The sequence below is a fragment of the Bufo bufo genome, chromosome 4, assembly GCF_905171765.1.
Source record: "Bufo bufo chromosome 4, aBufBuf1.1, whole genome shotgun sequence".
In the NCBI taxonomy this organism is placed as follows: domain Eukaryota; kingdom Metazoa; phylum Chordata; class Amphibia; order Anura; family Bufonidae; genus Bufo; species Bufo bufo.
The window spans coordinates 281020553-281045661 of NC_053392.1; the positions used below are offsets into that span (position 1 = coordinate 281020553).

Sequence of the window (25109 nt, forward strand, 5' to 3'; positions counted from 1 at the left end):
TGTTGTCTCTGTCCAAATATATATGGACCTAACTGTATACACAGTAGGCTAAATGGATGAGTGTCAAAGCCGATTGTACTTGGAACCTGTCCACAGATCCTCTCTCAAGCAGAGCCAAGTGGCTATGTAGAATATGAGAGGTTAACCTGCACTGTTACAAGCTGAGTATAGTGCCCCCCAATATCACATCTAGTACATTCTTTTGATACATCAATGCTTATAACAGAAATCAAATAGCATCTATCTGTGATAGACTGAAATCTTTCTCCCATTGTCAACCTTGAAAACAGCTGCATTGTGCTCATTCTACTCAATATAAAACTAAGGTTATGTACTAAATTCCAAATATGCAGTACAGTAGTTTGCTAGAAGAAAACTATAAGTGTACAGTAAATATGTTCATACTATTAATCCATTTCAAATAAAGCTGTTTTGGCCATTGGGGCCTATGGCAGGGGTCCTAAGCTGGCAGATTTGGTGGGCTTTATTAGACCCCTGGTTACCATGGAAACCCATTGGCACTGCAATTATTTTACTGGGGTGCTGATGGGGTGGCAGAGGGAGGCTCTAACTGCTTAGACACTGCTCTCAACATAGACTACAGGATCTAAGCGGTTAAATGGTTGAGATCAGACCTAGCTCCAATCCCATCCATTGAATCAGAGTGCAACTGATGTTCTGCGGATGGTGCAGGATAAGAGGGCAAAATACATTTCACTCGGCCAGGCACAGTGCTCACTAGTTCAAAGAGTTCAACGATGAGCTTGCATTCTCTGCCATTTTTGGTCTCCACTGGATCACAAGTGTGATGTCACGACAACATGCATGTCACTGCTATGGGCCAATGACTTCATTTGTGACAATGCAGGAATGGCTCATGGCAGCTGTCATGGCTCATGTCATTCCTCATGTATCACCACTGAGGCTATTGTTTGGCCTACAGCAGTGATGTGCATGTTGAAGGGACGTCACACTTCCTGTTCAAAGGGGAACCGGAAGCAGCAAAGCTCGGTGTTAGACAGTGATGTGTGATTAGTGTGGCTGCATGCATTACAGTTTATAAACTTTCCCATATGTAGCTTACCTGCCATGTCAATGGCAAAAGGTCTGTCTGCTCGCCATCCTGTGTACCAACCCACAACTTTTCCATTTTCAACAATGGGACGTTCATACCGTCGCCCACCAACAAGGCCCACTGGCCATACTGAGACTTTCTGAGTTGTGCGCATCTGTAAGAAGAAATATGAATATGATATGAATAAAATAATGGTTTTATTGTTAAAAAAAGAACATGCATTTTTTAGATGAATGGCCAATTTTTTGTGTTGGTCGAGCACCAAAGTGCACGAGTAGAACACTTCCCGATGCTCGGATGCTCTACAGAGCACCTGAGCACAATGGAAGTCAATGGGAGAACCCGAGCATTAAACCAGGCACCTCCTGCTCTGAAGAGGGGAGGGTGTCGGGAGTCTAGTTCGGCTTAGGAGTCCCTGCTCTGACTCCATATATGGAGTCAGTGATTGGGGACACCCAGTGTATTTAAATCTAATTTAGCCTCTATTTCTGAAAAGTTTCATGTGGGATTCAAACTCACAACCTTCTACATTATAGCCAAGAATGTTAACTACTACACTATAGAGCTGCATGGCCAATTTTAATATCGTGCAAAAGTCCATTTATTTCAGTAATGCAAATTAAAAGGAATTGCATTAATACAGCTTAAAATTAGAATTTTGTGAAAAGGTTCAATATTCTAGGCTCAAAGTGTCACACTCTAGGCAGCTAATTAATCCATACCCCCTGAGCAAAGGGGACCTCAAAATTGTGACTTTGGGGTTTCATAAGCTGTAAGCCATAATCATCGAAATTATAACAAATAAAGGCTTGAAATGTCTTACTTTGCATGTAATGAGTCTATCTCATATGTTAGTTTCACCTTTTAAGTTGCATTACTGAAATAAATGAACTTTGCACGATATTCAATTTTTTTGTGTTTCACCTGTAGGAATACTTACTAGTAGTAAGTATTCCTATACAGAAGAAGTTTTTTTTTTTTTTATCATAAGTAACTGGCCATGCAGCTCTATAGTGTAGTGGTTAACATTCTGGGCTGTAATGTAGAAGGTTGTAAGTTCAAATCCCGTCAGAAACTTTTCAGAAATAGAGGCTAAATTTAATTGAAAAAGTGTGAAACAACTGAAAATATGTCATATTCTAGGTTCTTCAAAGTAGCAACCTTTTGCTTTGATTACTGCTTTGCACACTCTTGGCATTCTCTTGATGAGCTTCAAGAGGTAGTCCCCTGAAATGGTTTTCACTTCACAGGTGTGCCCTGTCAGGTTTAATAAGTGGGATTTCTTGCCTTATAAATGGGGTTGGGACCATCAGTTTTGTTGAGGAGAAGTCAGGTGGATACACAGCTGATAGTCCTACTGAATAGACTGTTAGAATTTGTATTATGGCAAGAAAAAAGCAGCTAAGTAAAGAAAAACGAGTGGCCATCATTACTTTAAGAAATGAAGGTCAGTCAGTCAGCCGAAAAATTGGGAAAACTTTGAAAGTAAGGGCTATTTGACCATGAAGGAGAGTGATGGGGTGCTGCTCCAGATGACCTGGCCTCCACAGTCATCGGACCTGAACCCAATCGAGATGGTTTGGGGTGAGCTGGACCGCAGAGTGAAGGCAAAAGGGCCAACAAGTGCTAAGCATCTCTGGGAACTCCTTCAAGACTGTTGGAAGACCATTTCAGGGGACTACCTCTTGAAGCTCATCAAGAGAATTCCAAGAGTGTGCAAAGCAGTAATCAAAGCAAAAGGTGGCTACTTTGAAGAACCTAGAATATGACATATTTTCAGTTGTTTCACACTTGTTTATTATGTACAGGGAGTGCAGAATTATTAGGCAAGTTGTATTTTTGAGGATTAATTTTATTATTGAACAACAACCATGTTCTCAATGAACCCAAAAAACTCATTAATATCAAAGCTGAATATTTTTGGAAGTAGTTTTTAGTTTGTTTTTAGTTTTAGCTATTTTAGGGGGATATCTGTGTGTGCAGGTGACTATTACTGTGCATAATTATTAGGCAACTTAACAAAAAACAAATATATACCCATTTCAATTATTTATTTTTACCAGTGAAACCAATATAACATCTCAACATTCACAAATATACATTTCTGACATTCAAAAACAAAACAAAAACAAATCAGTGACCAATATAGCCACCTTTCTTTGCAAGGACACTCAAAAGCCTGCCATCCATGGATTCTGTCAGTGTTTTGATCTGTTCACCATCAACATTGCGTGCAGCAGCAACCACAGCCTCCCAGACACTGTTCAGAGAGGTGTACTGTTTTCCCTCCTTGTAAATCTCACATTTGATGATGGACCACAGGTTCTCAATGGGGTTCAGATCAGGTGAACAAGGAGGCCATGTAATTAGATTTTCTTCTTTTATACCCTTTCTTGCCAGCCACGCTGTGGAGTACTTGGACGCGTGTGATGGAGCATTGTCCTGCATGAAAATCATGTTTTTCTTGAAGGATGCAGGCTTCTTCCTGTACCACTGCTTGAAGAAGGTGTCTTCCAGAAACTGGCAGTAGGACTGGGAGTTGAGCTTGACTCCATCCTCAACCCGAAAAGGCCCCACAAGCTCATCTTTGATGATACCAGCCCAAACCAGTACTCCACCTCCACCTTGCTGGCGTCTGAGTCGGACTGGAGCTCTCTGCCCTTTACCAATCCAGCCACAGGCCCATCCATCTGGCCCATCAAGACTCACTCTCATTTCATCAGTCCATAAAACCTTAGAAAAATCAGTCTTGAGATATTTCTTGGCCCAGTCTTGACGTTTCAGCTTGTGTGTCTTGTTCAGTGGTGGTCGTCTTTCAGCCTTTCTTACCTTGGCCATGTCTCTGAGTATTGCACACCTTGTGCTTTTGGGCACTCCAGTGATGTTGCAGCTCTGAAATATGGCCAAACTGGTGGCAAGTGGCATCTTGGCAGCTACACGCTTGACTTTTCTCAGTTCATGGGCAGTTATTTTGCGCCTTGGTTTTTCCACACGCTTCTTGCGACCCTGTTGACTATTTTGAATGAAACGCTTGATTGTTCGATGATCACGCTTCAGAAGCTTTGCAATTTTAAGAGTGCTGCATCCCTCTGCAAGATATCTCACTATTTTTGACTTTTCTGAGCCTGTCAAGTCCTTCTTTTGACCCATTTTGCCAAAGGAAAGGAAGTTGCCTAATAATTATGCACACCTGATATAGGGTGTTGATGTCATTAGACCACACCCCTTCTCATTACAGAGATGCACATCACCTAATATGCTTAATTGGTAGTAGGCTTTCGAGCCTATACAGCTTGGAGTAAGACAACATGCATAAAGAGGATGATGTGGTCAAAATACTCATTTGCCTAATAATTCTGCACGCAGTGTATATAATTCCACATGTGTTCATTCATAGTTTTGATGCCTTCATAGTCATGAAAATAAAGAAAACTCTTTGAATGAGAAGGTGTGTCCAAACTTTTGGTCTGTAATGTATATATATATATATATATATATATTATTTTTTTATTTTTATTTTTTAAAGTAATTGTCCATGCAGCTCTATAGTGTAGTGGCTAACATTCTTGGCTATAATGTAGAAGGTTGTGAGTTCGAATACTGTCAGAATTAGAGGTGAAATTAAATTTATATATTTTTTAGTAATTGTATAAAATGTGCAATTACTAATATATATATATATATATATATATATATATATATATATATATATAAAATCATACTTCTGATATACAGTACAGACCAAAAGTTTGGACACACCTTCTCATTCAAAGAGTTTTCTTTATTTTCATGACTATGAAGGCATCAAAACTATGAATTAACACATGTGGAATTATATACATAACAAACAAGTGTGAAACAACTGAAAATATGTCATATTCTAGGTTCTTCAAAGTAGCCACCTTTTGCTTTGATTACTGCTTTGCACACTCTTGGCATTCTCTTGATGAGCTTCAAGAGGTAGTCCCCTGAAATGGTCTTCCAACAGTCTTGAAGGAGTTCCCAGAGATGCTTAGCCCTTGTTGGCCCTTTTGCCTTCACTCTGCGGTCCAGCTCACCCCAAACCATCTCGATTGGGTTCAGGTCCGGTGACTGTGGAGGCCAGGACATCTGGCGCAGCACCCCATCACTCTCCTTCATGGTCAAATAGCCCTTACTTTCAAAGTTTTCCCAATTTTTCGGCTGACTGACTGACCTTCATTTCTTAAAGTAATGATGGCCACTCGTTTTTCTTTACTTAGCTGCTTTTTTCTTGCCATAATACAAATTCTAACAGTCTATTCAGTAGGACTATCAGCTGTGTATCCACCTGACTTCTCCTCAACGCAACTGATGGTCCCAACCCCATTTATAAGGCAAGAAATCCCACTTATTAAACCTGACAGGGCACACCTGTGAAGTGAAAACCATTTCAGGGGACTACCTCTTGAAGCTCATCAAGAGAATGCCAAGAGTGTGCAAAGCAGTAATCAAAGCAAAAGGTGGCTACTTTGAAGAACCTAGAATATGACTTATTTTCAGTTGTTTCACACTTGTTCGTTATGTATATAATTCCACATGTGTTAATTCATAGTTTTGATGCCTTTAAAGTCATGAAAATAAAGAAAACTCTTTGAATGAGAAGGTGTGTCCAAACTTTTGGTCTGTACTGTATATGAATGCATAATATGTGGGAAACTACTACTGATGTTTTAGCCATAATATATTTACATTTATGTAAATACACTGCTCAAAAAAATAAAGGGAACACAAAAATAACACATCCTAGATCTGAGTTAATTAAATATTCTTCTGAAATACTTTGTTCTTTACATAGTTGAATGTGCTGACAACAAAATCACACAAAAATCAAAAAATGGAAATCTAATTTTTCAACCCATGGAGGTCTGGATTTGGAGTCACACTCAAAATTAAAGTGGAAAAACACACTACAGGCTGATCCAACTTTGATGTAATGTCCTTAAAACAAGTCAAAATGAGGCTCAGTAGTGTGTGTGGCCTCCACGTGCCTGTATGACCTCCCTACAACGCCTGTGCATGCTCCTGATGAGGTGGCGGACGGTCTCCTGAGGGATCTTCTCCCAGACCTGGACTAAAGCATCTGCCAACTCCTGGACAGTCTGTGGCGCAACGTGATGTTGGTGGATAGAGCGAGGCATGATGTCCCAGATGTGCTCAATTGGATTCAGGTCTGGGGAACGGGTGGGCCAGTCCATAGCATCAATGCCTTCATCTTGCAGGAACAGCTGACACACTCCAGCCACATGAGGTCTAGCATTGTCTTGCATTAGGAGGAACCCAGGGACAACCGCACCAGCATATGGTCTCACAAGGGGTCTGAGGATCTCATCTCGGTACCTAATGGCAGTCAGGCTACCTCTGGCGAGCACATGGAGGGCTGTGCGGCCCTCCAAAGAAATGCCACCCCACACCATTACTGACCCAATGCCAAACCGGTCATGCTGGAGGATGTTGCAGGCAGCATAACGTTCTCCACGGCGTCTCCAGACTCTGTCACGTCTGTCACATGTGCTCAGTGTGAACCTGCTTTCATCTCTGAAGAGCACAGGGCGCCAATGGCGAATTTGCCAATCTTGGTGTTCTCTGGCAAATGCCAAACGTCATGCACGGTGTTGGGCTGTAAGCACAACCCCCACCTGTGGACGTCGGGCCCTCATATCACCCCCATGGAGTCTGTTTCTGACCGTTTGAGCAGACACATGCACATTTGTGGCCTGCTGGAGGTCATTTTGCAGGGCTCTGGCAGTGCTCCTCCTGTTCCTCCTTGCACAAAGGCGGAGGTAGCGGTCCTGCTGCTGGGTTGTTGCCCTCCTACGGCCTCCTCCATGTCTCCTGATGTACTGGCCTGTCTCCTGGTAGCGCCTCCATGCTCTGGACACTACGCTGACAGACACAGCAAACCTTCTTGCCACAGCTCGCATTGATGTGCCATCCTGGATAAGCTGTACTACCTTAGCCACTTGTGTGGGTTGTAGACTTCGTCTCATGCTACCACTAGAGTGAAAGCACCGCCAGCATTCAAAAGTGACCAAAACATCAGCCAGGAAGCATAGGAACTGAGAACTGGTCTGTGGTCACCACCTGCAGAACCACTCCTTTATTGGGGGTGTCTTGCTAATTGCCTATAAATTCCACCTGTTGTCTATCCCATTTGCACAACAGAATGTGAAATTGATTATCACTCATTGTTGCTTCCTAAGTGGACAGTTTGATTTCACAGAAGTGTGATTGACTTGGAGTTACATTGTGTTGTTTAAGTGTTCCCTTTATTTTTTTGAGCAGTGTATATTATGACTAAAAGCTTATATGTATGTTTAAATTAAATTTAGCCTCAATTTCTGATGGGATTCTAACTCACAATCTTCTACATTACAGCTTGGAATGTTAACCACTACACTATAGAGCTGCATGGCCAGTTACTTAAAAAAATAAAATTAAAAAAAAGAGACTTCTGCTGTATAGGAATACTCAGAAGTCTCATTATTTTATTTTTTTAAGCAACTGGCCATGCAGCTCTACAGGCGAAACTTAAAAAATTTGAGTATTGTGCAAAGTTCATTTATTTCATTAATGCAACTTAAAGGGTGAAATTAATATATGAGATATGTCAAGTCTTTATTTGGTATAATTTGGATGATTATGGCTTACAGGTATGGATTAATTAGCTGACTAGAGTGTGACACTTTTGAGCCTAGAATATTAAACCTTTTCACAAAATTCTAATTTTAAGCTGTATTAATGCAATTCCTTTTAATTTGCATTACTGAAAAAAATTGATTTTTGCACGATATTCAAATTTTTCGAGTTTCACCTGTATAGTGTAGTGGTTAACATTCTTGGCTGTAATATAGAAGCTTTTGATTTAGAATCCTGCAAGAAACATTTTTTGGAAATAGAGGCTAAATTAGATTTAAATACACTGACTCGAGCATCGCGCTCGAGTACACATGATATTCGGCCGAGCATGCTTGCCCAACACTACCAATTTTGCTTTAAAATAAAAGGGGAATATTATAGCTAAAAAAAATTCCAGTTGCCCAATACACCTGATAGTGAAATGAGATATCAGTGGCAAACATGATGTTAAAAGAACCATTTATGGCATGTCCATGACTCTGGGTAGTGTAAGTAGTAAATAATGATATATATATTATGACGAGACCAATCTCGCCACATTGCATTGGAGAAGCCTGGTTGCCCGCCTGCTTCCTTTAGACTATGGCCCCATGTTGAAACGCTTGATTTTCCCCTGCAAAGACATGAAAGCTGGGTCATTTGGTACTTGCCCTATTTGCACAGTGATACCCCAGATAGCTATGCCATGGAGCCCATTCGGATAACAAAAGACTATGTGAAAGACTTTGGCTCCAGGGCGATTCTACTGTATTCCTTTAGTCTGAGTGCCATTCACCTAATAATATGCGCTCAGACCTGAGCTATCTGGGGATATGTTAAATGTCTATGTTTTATACAATAGCTGCACAGTTAAATATTCTTATGTCTTTTATTGTCTCTTGCTACCATGTGGCTAATGGAGTTTTGCCTCTACCCTTGGAGATAAATTGGATTACTTCCCAATTGTCTCCAGGACAGAAGACATTGTGTAAAACTGTGTATTCTCCTGCCTGTGATAATTACATTAACCCATTGTGTAAGCTAATTGTATCACAGGCAGAGGGGAGGATTTTGTGTGGGAGTGTCTGAGTGTATTGTACGGGGTTACTGGTTGTTTTACAAAACCCTGTGGGTGGTACTAATGTGTAAGAATGTGTATATAAGAACACACAGCTCTGGCTGTCCACTGCTTTACCCTCCACACAGAGCTTGGTCTCTTTCTTGGGGGGATTGTATGCTGCTCCAGTTCGACTGCTAGGAGTGTAAACCTTTCCTATGGTTTTTTCTATTCGGCTGTATGCAGCATTCATATGGTTTCCAGTTCGGGAGATTGGTGTCTTTAGTAGCTGCCTTTGCATCTGGAAAGGGAATATCTCTTAAACGGCTTTTGCCCCCTTTTATGCCTGGGGTGCCGTTACAAATATATATTGTGGGTCTGGTAAACAGGATAAGCGGACGCAGTATAGAGGCACCAACCAGCTTGTAAACCAAAAGTTCAATGTTTAGTAACACGTTAGAAAGTTCACAGAACAAAAAAACAATTTCAAGCAAAAAGTCATCTTGCAGTATTGCTGTCAGTTCACACCATGGGGCCTGTTCTGCCAACAAGAGTCAATCAGCAGGCTTTAGTCGGCCTGTTTCCCCTCACATGGGTCTCAGCCCTCCACCCCGGCACAAGCCTCAGATCCCAATACAGAGATCCCCTTTGCATTAACGCAGCTGTCTTTTAAAGGCAGCTAGGTATTAACAAAAACCCGGACCGGCACCTGCGATCCTGTCCGGTGTTTGACCTTACTTGACTGCTAATTAGTCCAGCAGCACACACTGGGAGGAAAATACTTGCCTCCACATGCAATTCCCTTTACTGTGTCACAATATACAGTGGATATAAAAAGTCTACACACCCCTGTTAAAATGTCAGGTTTCTGTGATGTAAAAAATGAGACAAAGATAAATAATTTCAGAACTTTTTCCATCTTTAATGTGAACTATAAACTATACAACTCAATTGAAAAACAAACTGAAATCTTTTAGATAGAGGGAAGAAAAAATATAAGAATAAAAGAATATGGTTGCATAAGTGTGCACACCCTTAAACTAATACTTTGTTGAAGCACCTTTTGATTTTATTACAGTCTTTTTGGGTATGAGTCTATCAGCATGGCATATTTTGACTTGGCAAGATTTGCCCACTCTTTGCAAAAACACTCCAAATCTGTCAGATTGAGAGGGCATCTCCTGTGCACAGCCCTCTTCAGCCCTCTTCAGATCTCCCCCCAGATTTTCAATTGGATTCAGGTCTGGGCTCTGGCTGGGCCATTCCAAAACTTTAATCTTCTGGTGAAGCCTTTCCTTTGTTGATTTGGATGTATGCTTTGGGTCGTTGTCATGCTGAAAGATGAAGTTCCTCTTCATGTTCAGCTTTCTAGCAGAAGCCTGAAGGTTTTGTGCCAATATTGACTGCTATTTGGAGCTGTTCATAATTCCCTCTAGCTTAACTAAGGCCCCAGTTCCAGCTGAAGTAAAACATCCCCAAAGCATGATGTTGCCACCACCATGCTTCACTGTGGGTATGGTGTTCTTTTGGTGATGTGCAGTGTTGTTTTTGCACCAAAGATATCTTTTGGAATTATGGCCAAAAAGTTCAACCTTGGTTTAAATGAGGCACTTTAAATGATGACAGGTGTATGCTGACTCGTATTTAACATGATTTTGAATGTGATTGCTTAATTCTGAACACAGCTACATCCCCAGTTATAAGAGGGTGTGCACACTTATGCAACCACATTATTTTAGTTTTTTTTTGTTTTCTTTCCTCCACCTAAAAGATTTCAGTTTGTTTTTCAATTGAGTTGTACAGTTTATAGGTCACATTAAAGGTGGAAAAAGTTCTGAAATGATTTATCTTTGTCAAATTTTTTTACATTACAGAATAGACTTTTTATATCCATTATATATATATATATAAATATATATATATATGGAAAGAAAAAAAGCAGCACACATTAATGGCAGGTGCAAATCCTTCCAAGGACCTGGGACATGGGTTTACTGTGTTCTCGCCAGCCGTGCGAAGTGTAAATTGCGGTGCAGCTAGTTAACAGGACTGCTCAAGGTCCAATGGCGTACTTTTGTATTGCTCGGACGTAATACAAGGGGCGTGTCTGCCAGTACGGGCAGGAGCATGCGCTCTGAGCGTTGTCGAGCGAGCGGCCATCTTTAATGTGGTTTCTATGCCTCTAGCTATATTCCCTTGTCTCGCGAGAGCACGAATGAGTGGCGCATGCGCAATCCACTTTTCCTGAGGCCAAGTTGGTTCCTACATGCTATCGAGACCATGTATGACTGCTCCATATGATTTTAAGTTTCTAATCAATTTTTTATCAGTATTCACTGTGCAAAATTATGTTGGTTTATTGATAATTATGTATATGGAACAATAATATTTATTATCATCACTGAATAATCATGACATCACAATATTTTTATAGTTGATTTATGTTTTTTAATGTCATTTTCATGTTTATACATTGGTTTATTGATTAATCATGTAAATTTATGTGTGTATATTGTTTTCACTATTTATATATGACTCTGTGCACATCTTGATTCAGCTAGACAAAGGCTCCATTAAGAGAGCTGAAACGTTGCTGCTAGATGGGTTAATAAACCATCCACTTATTTTCATCACAATTTTGGAGTGCTGCCGTCTTTTTTCATAAATATATATATATATATATATTCACACAGTATATGCATTGTTATATTGTGACCATCCAACCCAGGACTGCAAAGAAGTAACGAATGTAAACAGAATTAGAATTTTTTCCATTGCCTTTCAATAACTTTTATAGACCTGCATTCTCTGACGTTCTGCAATATTAGAATGGGTGAGTACATAGCACTTTCCTTTGCATTGAATCTTGCTTGCCTGTTTACCCATTGTTAACAAAGAAAAGAAATCAAAAATCTCTTTTAGTCATGCAGAAATTCTTTGAAAAACCTCTCGTCTCTAAACGTGAAAGCTGACATGAAAGCAAAGTGATACGAGATGTGTGCCTCCCATTTGTAAAACCTTTTGAGGCTCTTCCCCGTAAAACAAATCTTGGAGTGTTTATTCATCTTTCACTCTTAGGATTTCCAGGAACGTTTGAGACTGATGGTTTCCTTTGAAAATACATTTAGGTGTTTGGCCTCAGAGAAAAATGTTGAGGAATAGATCGATAAAAATATAGGTACAAGTAAATACTATACACGATAAAACCATATGACAGTGGATTAGGTTATTCTGCTATGTGGCTTTTCACATCTTTTTATTCTTTTGCACCTAAGGCAGCCTCCCAGCTGGTAAAAGAAGACACTGCTAAACAAGCTACATAATATTACATAATGTGCCTAATACACACAGAATAATACATGGGTTATATTATATCATGGGCAAAGTATTATAAAACGTTAACCGATAAAACTTAAAGGGGCTGTCCAAGTATCACGATACTGATGACCTATCCTCAGGATAAGCCGTCAATATCACACCCAACACTGACCAGCTGTTTAAAAAGGCTGCAGCCTCATGAGCTCCAATCAAACAGTATCTCTATTAGCATTTAGGATTACCTTGAGGACTTTACAGTAAAATCCTAAAATTCAGTGCAGCACAGATCGTTGTATTATGGGATCTCAGCTAAATAATTAGGGATACAGTGTACATAACTGGCTAATTCCAGTAGCAATCAGCAGAGATCTGACTTCAGCTTTGGGCAAGGAGTGCACCTTCCCTTACAAAAGGAGGCACCATTTTGACATTCTCATCAACAGTTTAGGTAATAGGGACCATTTCACCTTTTTTTTCTTACGCAGGAAAAAAAAGGTCTTCAAGACACTGCAGCTACATATAAACTGTAAAGTAAACCTACACAAACAGCCAATTACTTCAACAGGAATTAGAGGCAATCACGTCTAAAGATCAGTCACCCTGGGTTGACTTTGTTGGAAAGATGTGTTTCTTAAGGATCTGGTGTTGAGCAAAAACTTATTTAAGTTCTAATTGGACTCTAATGTCTGTTTCACTCACTCAACAGGAATATAATTTGTAAGAGAATGAGACAGAAATGTGAAACAAACCCACATTTTGCAATGGTAATTTTTTCACCATTTTTCAATTGGTGATAGAGAAGATCGTAGACAGAATTTTTAGAGAATGGATGAGAAAGCAGACTTAACCACTTCCCATCTGGGCCATTTGCCCCCTTCCTGACCAGGCCAAATTTTGCAAAACTGACATATCTCACTTTATGTGGTAATAACTTTGGAACGCCTTTATTTATCCAAGTCATTCAGAGATTGTTTTCTCGTGACACATTGTACTTCATGATAGTCATAAATTTGAGTCAAAATATTTCACCTTTATTTATGAAAAAATCCCAAATTTACCCAAAAATGTGAAAAATTCGCAATTTTCTAAATGTCAATTTCTCTGCTTTTAAAACAGAAAGTGATACCTCATAAAATATTTATTATTTAACATTCCCCATATGTCTACTTTATGTTGGCATCATTTTGGAAATGTCATTTTATTTTTTTAGGACGTTAGAAGGCTTAGAAGTTTAGAAGCAATTCTTCAAATTTATAAGAAAATTGCCAAAACCCACTTTATAAGGACCAGTTCAGGTCTGAAGTCACTTTGTGGGGCCTACATAGTGGATACCCCCATAAATGACCCCATTGTAGAAACTACACCCCTCAAGGTATTCAAAACCGATTTTACAAACTTTGTTAACCCTTTAGGCGTTCCACAAGAATTAAAGGAAAATGGAGATCAAATTTTTAAATTTCACTTTTTTGGCAGATTTTCCATTTTAATCAATTTTTTTCTTTAACACATCGATGGTTAACAGCCAAACAAAACTCAATATTTATTACCCAGATTCTGCGGTTTACAGAAACACCCCACATGTGGTCATAAACTGCTGTATGGGCACACGGCAGGGCGCAGAAGAAAAGGAACTCCACATGGTTTTTAGATGCCATGTCCCATTTGAAGCCCCCTGATGCACCCTTACAGTAGAAACTCCCAAGAAGTGACCACATTTTGGAAACTAGGGGATAAGGTGCCAGTTTTATTAGTACTATTTTTGGGTACATATGATTTTTTGATCATTCATTATAACACTTTATGGGGCAAGGTGACCAAAAAATTGGTTGTTTTAGCACAGTTTCTATTTATTTATTTTTACAGCGTTCACCTGAGGGGTTCAGTCAAGTGACATTTTTATAGAGCAGATTGTTACAGACGTGGCGATACCTAATATGTATACTTTTTCTCATTTATTAAAGTTTTACACAATAATAGCATTTTTGAAACAAAAAAATTATGTTTTAATGTGTCCATGTTCTGAGAGCTATAGTTTTTTTATTTTTTGAGAGATTTTCTTATGTAGGGGCTCATTTTTTGCGGGATGAGGTGACGGTTTTATTGGTACTATTTTGTGGGACATACGCATTTTTGATCACTTGGTGTTGCACCTTTTGTGATGCAAGGTGACAAAAATTGCTTGTTTTGACACAGTTTTTTTTTTTTTTTTTTTTACGGTGTTCACCCGAGGGGTTAGGTCATGTGATATTTTTATAGAGCTGGTTTTTACGGACGCGGCAATACCTAATATGTATACTTTTTTTTATTTGTTTCACTTTAACACAATAATAGCATTTTTGAAACCAAAAAAATGATGTTTTAGTGTCTCCATGTTCTAAGAGCTATAGTTTTTTTTATTTTTTGAGAGATTTTCTTATGTAGGGGATCATTTTTTGCGGGATGAGGTGACGGTTTTATTGGTACTATTTTGTGGGACATACGCGTTTTTGATCACTTGGTGTTGCACCTTTTGTGATGCAAGGTGACAAAAATTGCTTGTTTTGACAGTTTTTTTTTTTTTTTTTTACGGTGTTCACCCGAGGGGTTAGGTCATGTGATATTTTTATAGAGCTGGTTTTTACGGACGCGGCAATACCAAATATGTCTATTTTATTTTTTCTATTTTTAATTTTTTTTTTTTATTCCTAACTTGGGAACCTTATTTTTTTTTACATGTGAAACTTTATTTTATTTTATTTTTTCAACCCTTTATTTTTTTTATTTTTTTTTACACTTTTCGTCCCCTATAAGGTCATACAAGACCTCTGGGGGACATTTGCTTCACTTTTTCTTTTTTTTTTCACAGTTGATTTCTCCTGTAACTGGGGCTGACATAGTAGCCCCAGTTACAGGACAAATGCACCCCTAGAGAGGCTGTACAGCAGCAATCCAGCGCTGTACAGCCTCACAGCAGGGCTGATCGAGGTCTCTGAGAGACCTCACACAGCTCGTGCACACTCCGGTCACGGCGGTCACACGACCGCCGGGCCGGAACAGGAAGCGCACAGCGCTTCCTGCTCTGCAGACACAGCGCTCGGTGAGCGCTGTGTCTGCAGCGATCGTGAAGGCAGGGACACCTGGGAACTGTCCCTGCCTTGTCTTAGGGTTGCCCTGCTGTCACTGACAGCGGGCAACCCGATCAGCAGCTGCACGATTAGCGTGCAGCTGCTATTTCTGACAGGACGTTTTAAAACGTGCTGTCAGAAATAGACGTCCACCCATAGGACGTTTATAGTCTATGGGCGGACGTGAGGCGGTTAAAGGGGTATTTCAATTTTATTTTATTTTTATTTGTTTACATAATAGAAAATGATACACTCTTTAAATATACATCAATAGCGCTTGGCTATTTTAAACAGCCCCATAGAAATTAAAGGAGGGCAGCTACGCATGCGCAGTGCGCCCTCCTTGACTTTGTCGGCTGCGTTTACAAGATAGGTGTGGGTTCCAGAGGTGGGACCCATACTTATCAGACAATGGGGGCATATCCTAACGATATTCCCCAACTGTCTGAGATGGGAATACCCCTTTTACATCATACACCATAGTTAGGCCTCTTTCACACAGTCAGTGTTTGGTCAGTGATTTCCATCAGTGATTGTGAGCCAAAACCAGATTAAGGTAAAAAAGAGGCAAGTAGGCTCCATTCCTGGCTTTAGCTCACAATCACTTATGGAAATAACTGATCAAATACTGAACACACTGATTATGTGAAGTGGTCTTAGTGGTTCATTTGACCCACCCAGAGACCTGTACAAGTGCAGATTACAGATTACATTTATCCGAGCTAAAATTGACTCTGGTAACTCTAATAACACATGTCACAGTGTTATCTCGTGCCATCTTGTGACAAAGCCCATTGAAATACATTGAAAGCGTTAGATAACCTTTTTGTGACATCAAGTTTAGCTCGGCTGCATGTGTATATCTTTTAGAATGGAGACAATGGCTCCACTACTGACATAAGTTGGTAAGGCTGATTAGTCAGCCTGCATTTGTGGGAGGGGCGGAGGCTCTTCATATACGAGCCACAGCCTCACTCACAGGCGTGGGTTCTCAGGTGCCCCACCCTCCCTCCCTTATCTTCTCATTTCCACAGGGTATGCCCACTTATAAGCCTACCCATGATCATGGCTTAGGGCACACAACAAGCCATTTAGTCAGGTTAGCTAAGACACGCCTAGCTGGGTTAGGTTGTTCCTGTTGTTCCTCTCCCTAGGGTTCTTCGGATATCTCTTGGCCGTTGCCATGACCACAAGTGGAATTATACTTGAAATCCTATGCACATATAGTCATATTAGTATTTTTAGTTGTCAGAATGATACTCTTTGTTATACATTCGGCACAGGCGAGTCCGATATTAACAAAAGGCATCAGTATGGTGATATCACTGTGCTATTTTCTAAACCCTTTAGTGACTCCCCAATATGCCTTTTTATGGCAGTCACAAAGAGGCCATAGGATAGGCCTACCTTCTTATGCCAGCCTAGTCTAAGCAGTGCAGGGGTCCCTCATTCAGTGGAGAGCCAGGTTCCTACTCTAACAAGTCAGACCAGCAGAAGTGCCAATCCGGGCCGTTTAACTCCTTAGATGCTGCGGTCAATAGCGACTGCAGAATCTAAGTGGTTTAGAGGGAGCTCCCTGTGTCTTCCATCAGCACCCTGTGAATGAGACTGCGGGATGTCAATGTCATTGCATGGCAACTGGGTACTAATGAAGGCCCCAGGCCTGTCTGCAGTGTATGTCCATCAGGCTGCGCCTCTCTGGTGCATTCTGAAGGTGCCTGTCAGTATAGCATTGACAGTATAATATACTGTACTGCATAAGCAGTACATTGTATTGTAAAAGCAATCAAGTTCACCTGTTACAGTACCATTGTGGGGATAGTAAATGGTTGCAAAATTATTAAAGTTTTATTAAATAAAAAACTCCAAATACACTTTTTTTCAATTGAAAAAAAGATTTTCAGGAAAAAAAATAGCAAAAATAAAATACCCTTTACATATTTGGTATTGCCACATTTGTAACAAACCGCACTACATAAGTAACATGTAATTTAACCCAGTGTTGTGTACCCCAAAAGGATACGAATGAAAAGTACAAGTCATCCTGCAAAAATTAAGCCCTCACACAGCTCCACCAAGCCATAGGACTTGGGATGCAGAAATGAAAAAAAAAAAAAAAAAATTTTTTTTTTTTTAAAGAGGTGCAAAAGTAGTAGAAATACTATACGGTATGTACTAGATATTGTTGGAATCGTACTGACTCAGAGAATAAACTCATAATGTTTTTTATCACAAAAAATGAATACTGTAATTTTTAACGTCAAAACTCAGTATTGCTGTTTTTTCCCATCCCCCACAAACAGTTAATAAAAGTTAATCAGTTAGTTATGTGTACTAAAAGGTTCCATTAAAAACTACAAATAATACATTTTATAAGGACTTCTTTCAACCTTAGTATCTTACAACTTGATATCCATCATACACCTGCTACCTTATGGTTGTATAGAGAGGAGCTGTTCTGAAATGATGTTTACTGTACTTTGTCACTTGGTTTCTATGCCAACCAGAACTTTAAATAGATATTTAATGTTAAAATAATGAAAAAAAAATTAGAATATTTGCAAGAAAAATTTGTTGCTGTTATTCCACCTACATTCTCTTAAGTAATTTAGGTTAATAGAGATGATTAAACCTCCCCTCATTGATTCTCTTTACGGGAAACAAACATGGCAATCGGAATTCAGATGTCATAAATTGGATTTATTTAATTCCATAAATTCTTTGTATGAAGTGGCAGTTACTCTTTTTACATCCTGCCAGTTATGAGATGATAAAGACATTAGATAAATAAGTAAAATTGATTGCATACATTACCAGATAGCCTATATACTGTGTACATTGCTGGTATTGGAGGCTTTTAATGAAATTGCCTATTCTAAAAACAGATTAATTATCTAGAAGGTTGCCAGGCTGATGATGACATGTACATTAGGCTCTGTTCACATCAGTATTTTTGCCAGAATAAAATACTGTAGTATACAAGACATGATAACCCCTGAACAGACACCCATTATAAGGCAATGGGCTCCATTGGTGTCACAGACATCAGCCATAGCAGATCCCTAACATTCTGAACTTCAGTTTTTGGCTCCTATGATGGAACATAGAACAACTACCATGGAACTGAATTCAACCTTAGTCCCTTGTCATCATGCATTCTATAAGATTGGCCTTTAGAATACTGTGTGTTTGGCTATGTTACATTGGTATTCCTAATTGGCTACTCTTGTCAACTGGATACAGTATATATATATATATATATATATATATATATACTGTATATCTATAGAACACTGCAGATGAAAAGTTACCTAAAGTGAAGCTTTGGCACCTATGTTGGCATTTTGTGTGAGCAATAAAGCAAAATGAATTAAGCCATCTCAGTTTTGTAATTGAGTAAAGATCATTGAATTCCTCCTTAGTGGGATGTAATGGGTGGCAGATTATCAGACTCTGGATCATTAGACAGAAATGTTTTAACATAGAAAAGGAAGAACACTTCAAAGAATACTGTTCAGAAATAAATAGTAATACAAAATGTATCTTAGCTAAGACTTCTTATTCTAGTCTTGGACATTTTGGATTATCAAATGGCTCTTCACAATTACAGATAACATTTCAAATTAAGGGGGACCGGGCTTTGCAAGGGTATATTTCATCTATTTCATTTAATGTTTGTGTGTGTTGTTAAAAGATATCGACAGTATCACCATAACAGTGACCTCTACAGCACCCTGCCCCTTTAACAATAAACTCCACAGCCCCCCACCCCTTAACACTGACCCCCCCCCACAGTGCTCCACTACTTTAAAATGGGACCTTCACAGCAGCCCATCCCCTTAACTTTGACCTTCACAGCAGCCCACCCCTTTAACAGTGAGTTTCACAGCACCCCACTCCCTTGACAGTGACCTCCTCAGGAGCCCTCCCCCTTAACAGTGACCTCTACAGAACCCCACTCCCTTAACAGTGACCTAACAGTACCCTGCTGCCTTAACAGTGACCTCCACAGCAGTTGCCCACTTAATAGTGGCCCCTGCCCCCTTAACTGTGACCTCCACAGTGTCTGCCCCTTTAACAGTGACCTCCACAGCAGCCTGCCCCTTAACAGTAACATCCACAGATAATGCCTCTTTAACAGTGACCTCCACAGCACCCTGCTCCTTTAATGATAGGGCTACACAACGACATGTGTCACGCGACATTTTGTCTGAACAAGTTTTATAATGATAGGCTATGGAGTCGCACTGCGACATGTGACATGCTGCGACTGCAACACAAAGATGGATTTTGCAGCATGTCAGATGTCGTGCGACACATGTAGTAGTGCAGTTGTGCCCTATGTGTCGTGCGACTTATTGTCGCACGGCGCATTTTGTCGTGTAGCCCTGGCCTAAAGCTGACCTACAGCAGTGAAAAAAAAATGTCTGGGTTGTTATGGAAACCTGGAGTAAAACTGTGTGTATTTGGAGACTAAGGGCCTGCAAGCTTCTATTGGCTGATAAGGGACATGTGACCATGTGTATGGCAGTTGTGATATGAAGAGAAAGACTTGCAGGCTTGTATTGGCTAATGCAGGTAATTTTTTGGGAATATCTCAGGAACGGTACATCCTAGAGAGCTGAGACCCGGTCTAAAACCTTCCTGGACACCTGATATACCTGTGTTCCAAATTTGTTGAAGATCGGTCCAGTCATTTGGTCGCGCATAAGGAACAGACAGACGTTGGGACAGACAGAAACTCATTGTGTACCGGCATGTTACCTCCACAGAATTCTTTCCCAGATAGTAAGTGATATGTGTACCAAGTTTAGTAGAAATTGATCTATGAGTTACAGAACAATATGTGTGTGGCAAAAACTGTTGGAGCATACAAACTCCATGCAGCTGCTGTGTAGGGGCGTATGACCCCCACAAGATTTCTTTCTAGGTAGCAATGGATGTGTAAACCAAGTTTCGTTGAAATTGATGGTTGCGTTTTTGAGTGATCACGGAACATACATACATACATATACAAACCGGATTCCAAAAAAGTTGGGACACTAAACAAATTGTGAATAAAAACTGAATGCAATGATGTGGAGATGGCAAATGTCAATATTTTATTTGTAATAGAACACAGATGACAGATCAAACGTTTAATCCGAGTAAATGTATCATTTTAAAGGAAAAATACGTTGATTCAATATTTCACGGTGTCAACAAATCCCAAAAAAGTTGGGACAAGTAGCAATAAGAGGCTGGAAAAAGTAAATTTGAGCATAACGAACAGCTGGAAGACCAATTAACACTAATTAGGTCAATTGGCAACATGATTGGGTATAAAAAGAGCTTCTCAGAGTGGCAGTGTCTCTCAGAAGCCAAGATGGGTAGAGGATCACCAATTCCCACAATGTTGCGCAGAAAGATAGTGGAGCAATATCAAAAAGGTGTTTACCCAGTGAAAAATTGCAAAGACTTTGCATCTATCATCATCAACTGTGCATAACATCATCCGAAGATTCAGAGAATCTGGAACAATCTCTGTGCGTAAGGGTCAAGGCCGTAAAACCATACTGGATGCCCGTGATCTCCGGGCCCTTAAACGACACTGCACCACAAACAGGAATGCTACTGTAAAGGAAATCACAGAATGGGCTCAGGAATACTTCCAGAAACCATTGTCAGTGAACACAATCCACCGTGCCATCCGCCGTTGCCAGCTGAAACTCTACAGTGCAAAGAAGAAGCCATTTCTAAGCAAGATCCACAAGCTCAGGCATTTTCACTGGGACAGGGATCATTTAAAATGGAGTGTGGCAAAATGGAAGACTGTTCTGTGGTCAGACGAGTCACGATTCGAAGTTCTTTTTGGAAATCTGGGACCCCATGTCATCCGGACCAAAGAGGACAAGGACAACCCAAGTTGTTATCAACGCTCAGTTCAGAAGCCTGCATCTCTGATGGTATGGGGTTGCATGAGTGCGTGTGGCATGGGCAGCTTGCATGTCTGGAAAGGCACCATCAATGCAGAAAAATATATTCAGGTTCTAGAACAACATATGCTCCCATCCAGACGTCATCTCTTTCAGGGAAGACCCTGCATTTTTCAACAAGATAATGCCAGACCACATTCTGCATCAATCACAACATCATGGCTGCGTAGGAGAAGGATCCGGGTACTGAAATGGCCAGTCTGCAGTCCAGATCTTTCACCTATAGAGAACATTTGGCGCATCATAAAGAGGAAGGTGCAACAAAGACGGCCCAAGACGATTGAACAGTTAGAGGCCTGTATTAGACAAGAATGGGAGAGCATTCCTATTTCTAAACTTGAGAAACTGGTCTCCTCGGTCCCCAGACGTCTGTTGAGTGTTGTAAGAAGAAGGGGAGATGCCACACTGTGGTGAAAATGGCCTTGTTCCAACTTTTTGGGGATTTGTTGACACCATGAAATTCTGATTCAACATATTTTTCCCTTAAAATGTTACATTTTCTCAGTTTAAACTTTTGTTCCGTGATTTATGTTCTATTCTGAATAAAATATTAGAAGTTGGCACTTCCACATCATTGCATTCAGTTTTTATTCACGATTTGTATAGTGTCCCAACTTTTTTGTAATCCGGTTTGTATACACACACACATATATATGTCCTTCTTTATATATAAATAGATTCATTAATTTATTTCCCAAGAGATATTGTCAAGGATGTCTCCATTTGGACTGCGCTGTGTGATTTTTAAATTGAATTAACTAGCAAAGTCTTTTCTGTTTTTAAAACTCATTTTCATGGTGCGTTATCAATGGATTTCCACGTGCAGGTACACTTAGAAAGTTATCCTTACATCTGGAGTAACATATGCATGCTATATTACTATTAGTTAAGCATAATAAGGCTGGATTTCCACTGGACATCCATAAGCACACCCACCTACAGCGGCTAATACCTTGATGAACCTGCATATTCATAGGGGCTTGTTGTTGGCACATTGTGGCTGACCTGTGAAAACCCAACCTAATGGCTCATAGCTGCATTATGGTTACATTTTAATTCAAGCTATAATAGAGCAGATGAACAAGCCCTCTACATTACTTCATTATACTGCTGTTTTCATACAAATGAATATACTGTATATACAGTATAGTGCATGAAGGAGGCTATAAGGCAGTGAATGGTCTGTGCACTGTGGTATAGGCTCCATGTATAAGTACTTCATTTTAGATGCCAGAATAGCTTATAACAAATACATTGGAACAAATTCATACTGCATAAAGTAGCAATGAAGAAAATTATGACTTTTGTACTTTATACTTTATTAAAGGAATTGATAAATGATGCCTTTGATCACATGTGTCTTCACTAAGCCAGAATCTTTCAGAAGGAGCAAATAGTTTGGAAGTTTCTATTTTACATTTAAAAGTGGAAGACATTCTTCTAATTTCTACTAATACATTTGCTATATGTAGCAAATCTTTTACAGTTAGGCTAAAATAAAGATTCCCTTCAAACCACTTGCCATACAACAAGTGTATAGTACCATGTGATACTGTGCACTAAGAATGACAGACAGGAGAGTGGCCTCTAAATGTGTTATAAAATTATTCATATTTAAGTGTGGTGGTCTATCTCTGCCAAGTTTACATGCAGTACATCTCTATAATGTGCCATACCCTTTAATTATGTGAACTATGCAATGATAACAGCTTGTTCTGTCTTCTCCAATATACATTATAATGTAACATGTGCAAGGATGTCATCATTCAAAATCTAAATCACCTATGAAAGCCCATATTGCTCATTTTCAAATACTATGTTTTCATAGACTGTTTTCATATTCTCTATGGTCTACTTGGAATTGTATTTCTTTATTTCACAAAAAATTTCCTTTTACTAGTAGTAGTAGTAGTAGGTTTTTAACCTTAAATAATGTGTTAGACAGCAGCACTCTCAGATCCCAGGTGCTATTCCTCCAGTAATCCTAGACAATGATCCTCCAAATGTAAGAGGCAGCAGTGTAGTGAAGAAAAAGTGGATCTCCTTTATTCACCAAATGCAACGTTTCAGCTCATCTCATTGGAGCCTTTGTCAAGTAGTGACAGATAGGTTTTTCCTCATCTTTTGAATCGAAAGTTTTACCATCTCTATCTATATGTCCATTGTGACATATCGAGCTGGCAGTGTTTGTTTCTGAAATTCTTTATTTATAAACAGCAGCGGATACAAAAGCAGGGACCCACATACAAAAACATACAAAAGATATAGTTTAAAAAGCAAATGAGCAGTACAATATCACCAAGAATACAAAATACAGTGCAACAGCTAATGCATTAAACAAAACAGAAGACTCCCACTTCGCCTCTGCCTCCGAGAATTTTCAGATACAAAAAAAGCAAACACTAAGAAAAAAGAAGAATTAAAAGGTGAGGAGGAGAAACAGGTGACAGGAAGGGAGGGGGAGGGAAAGAAAGGCGTATTAGGCCAAGAATCTAAGAGATAGACTCCCATATTGCCTAGGTTGGGGAAATTCATGGTAAGTGGAGTATTGATGAAATTTTGTCCAATGATAATAGGTTTTATGAAACCTGTATGCTTCATGTCGAGAGGATGTCAGGTTCTCCATGTGCATAAGAGTATTTACTTTCAAAAACCATAGGGCAATAAAAGGAGGGTCTCCTTGCTTCCACAGGTCATGGAAGCATGCCCAAGCCATCATCAACAGGAAATGCACATTTTATAAACATGAGTAATGATCAAACATCGATGCAGAAGGACCACGGCTGGGTCCATAGTCATTGCTAGATCAGTAACCACAAGCAACTCCAACACATCATAAACACTTCCAAAAACATAATGTGAAGGTGGGTGGTAACTCTGTACTGGCGTGATATAAATTTTTACACAATTTTTTGGAATCTAAAGCTAACAGAAGACTGAAATATAAGCAAATAAATCTGACATATTTCAGGTGTAAATTCCAAATTCAACAGCCCTCCAAGAACCCAGCAGTGAATCCCAGGTAGGCCACACAGAGGCGTCATCAAACTATAAATCCCTATGTCTACCAACAGAGATCCAGTATTTATGGTAAAAACAGGGTTGTCTGCACTTGGTAAAAAATAGGGTTTTACAGAATGGGGTAGAATTCCAAGGGAAACAAGAAAACATGCAGACAGATTCTTGGATTAGAACAACCAAAAGCTTTCTGGTCCAAGGTACGATGAGAGCAGAGCCAACCAACAGTAGGTGAGCAGTGTTGACTCAAGGAATAGAGACAAGCAGAACATAGAAACATAGAAACATAGAATGTGTCGGCAGATAAGAACCATTTGGCCCATCTAGTCTGCCCAATATACTGAATACTATGGATAGCCCCCGGCCCTATCTTATATGAAGGATGGCCTTATGCCTATCCCATGCATGCTTAAACCCCTTCACTGTATTTGCAGCTACCACTTCTGCAGGAAGGCTATTCCATGCATCCACTACTCTCTCAGTAAAGTAATACTTCCTTATATTACTTTTAAACCTTTGCCCCTCTAATTTAAAACTGTGTCCTCTTGTGGTAGTTTTTCTTCTTTTAAATATGCTCTCTTCCTTTACCGAGTTGATTCCCTTTATGTATTTAAAAGTTTCTATCATATCCCCTCTGTCTCTTCTTTCTTCCAAGCTATACATATTAAGGTCCTTTAACCTTTCCTGGTAAGTTTTATCCTGCAATCCATGTACTAGTTTAGTAGCTCTTCTCTGAACTCTCTCTAGAGTATCTATATCCTTCTGGAGATATGGCCTCCAGTACTGCGCACAATACTCCAAGTGAGGTTTCACCAGTGTTCTGTACAGCGGCATAAGCACTTCACTCTTTCTACTGCTTATACCTCTCCCTATACATCCAAGCATTCTGCTGGCATTTCGTGCTGCTCTATTACATTGTCTTCCCA

The 25109-nt window shown here is 39.7% G+C and overlaps 1 protein-coding gene across 1 annotated transcript in view; it reads right to left on the reverse strand.

Moving 5' to 3' along the window:
* The window catches only part of B3GAT2 (beta-1,3-glucuronyltransferase 2), a 304820-nt gene that overhangs the window by 102611 nt on the left and 177100 nt on the right, over positions 1 to 25109 (reverse strand). The window contains exon 2 of the mRNA XM_040428639.1: positions 1085 to 1229. Within this exon, the coding sequence (XP_040284573.1) occupies positions 1085 to 1229 (145 nt within the window). The remainder of the gene's footprint in view (positions 1 to 1084; positions 1230 to 25109) is intronic.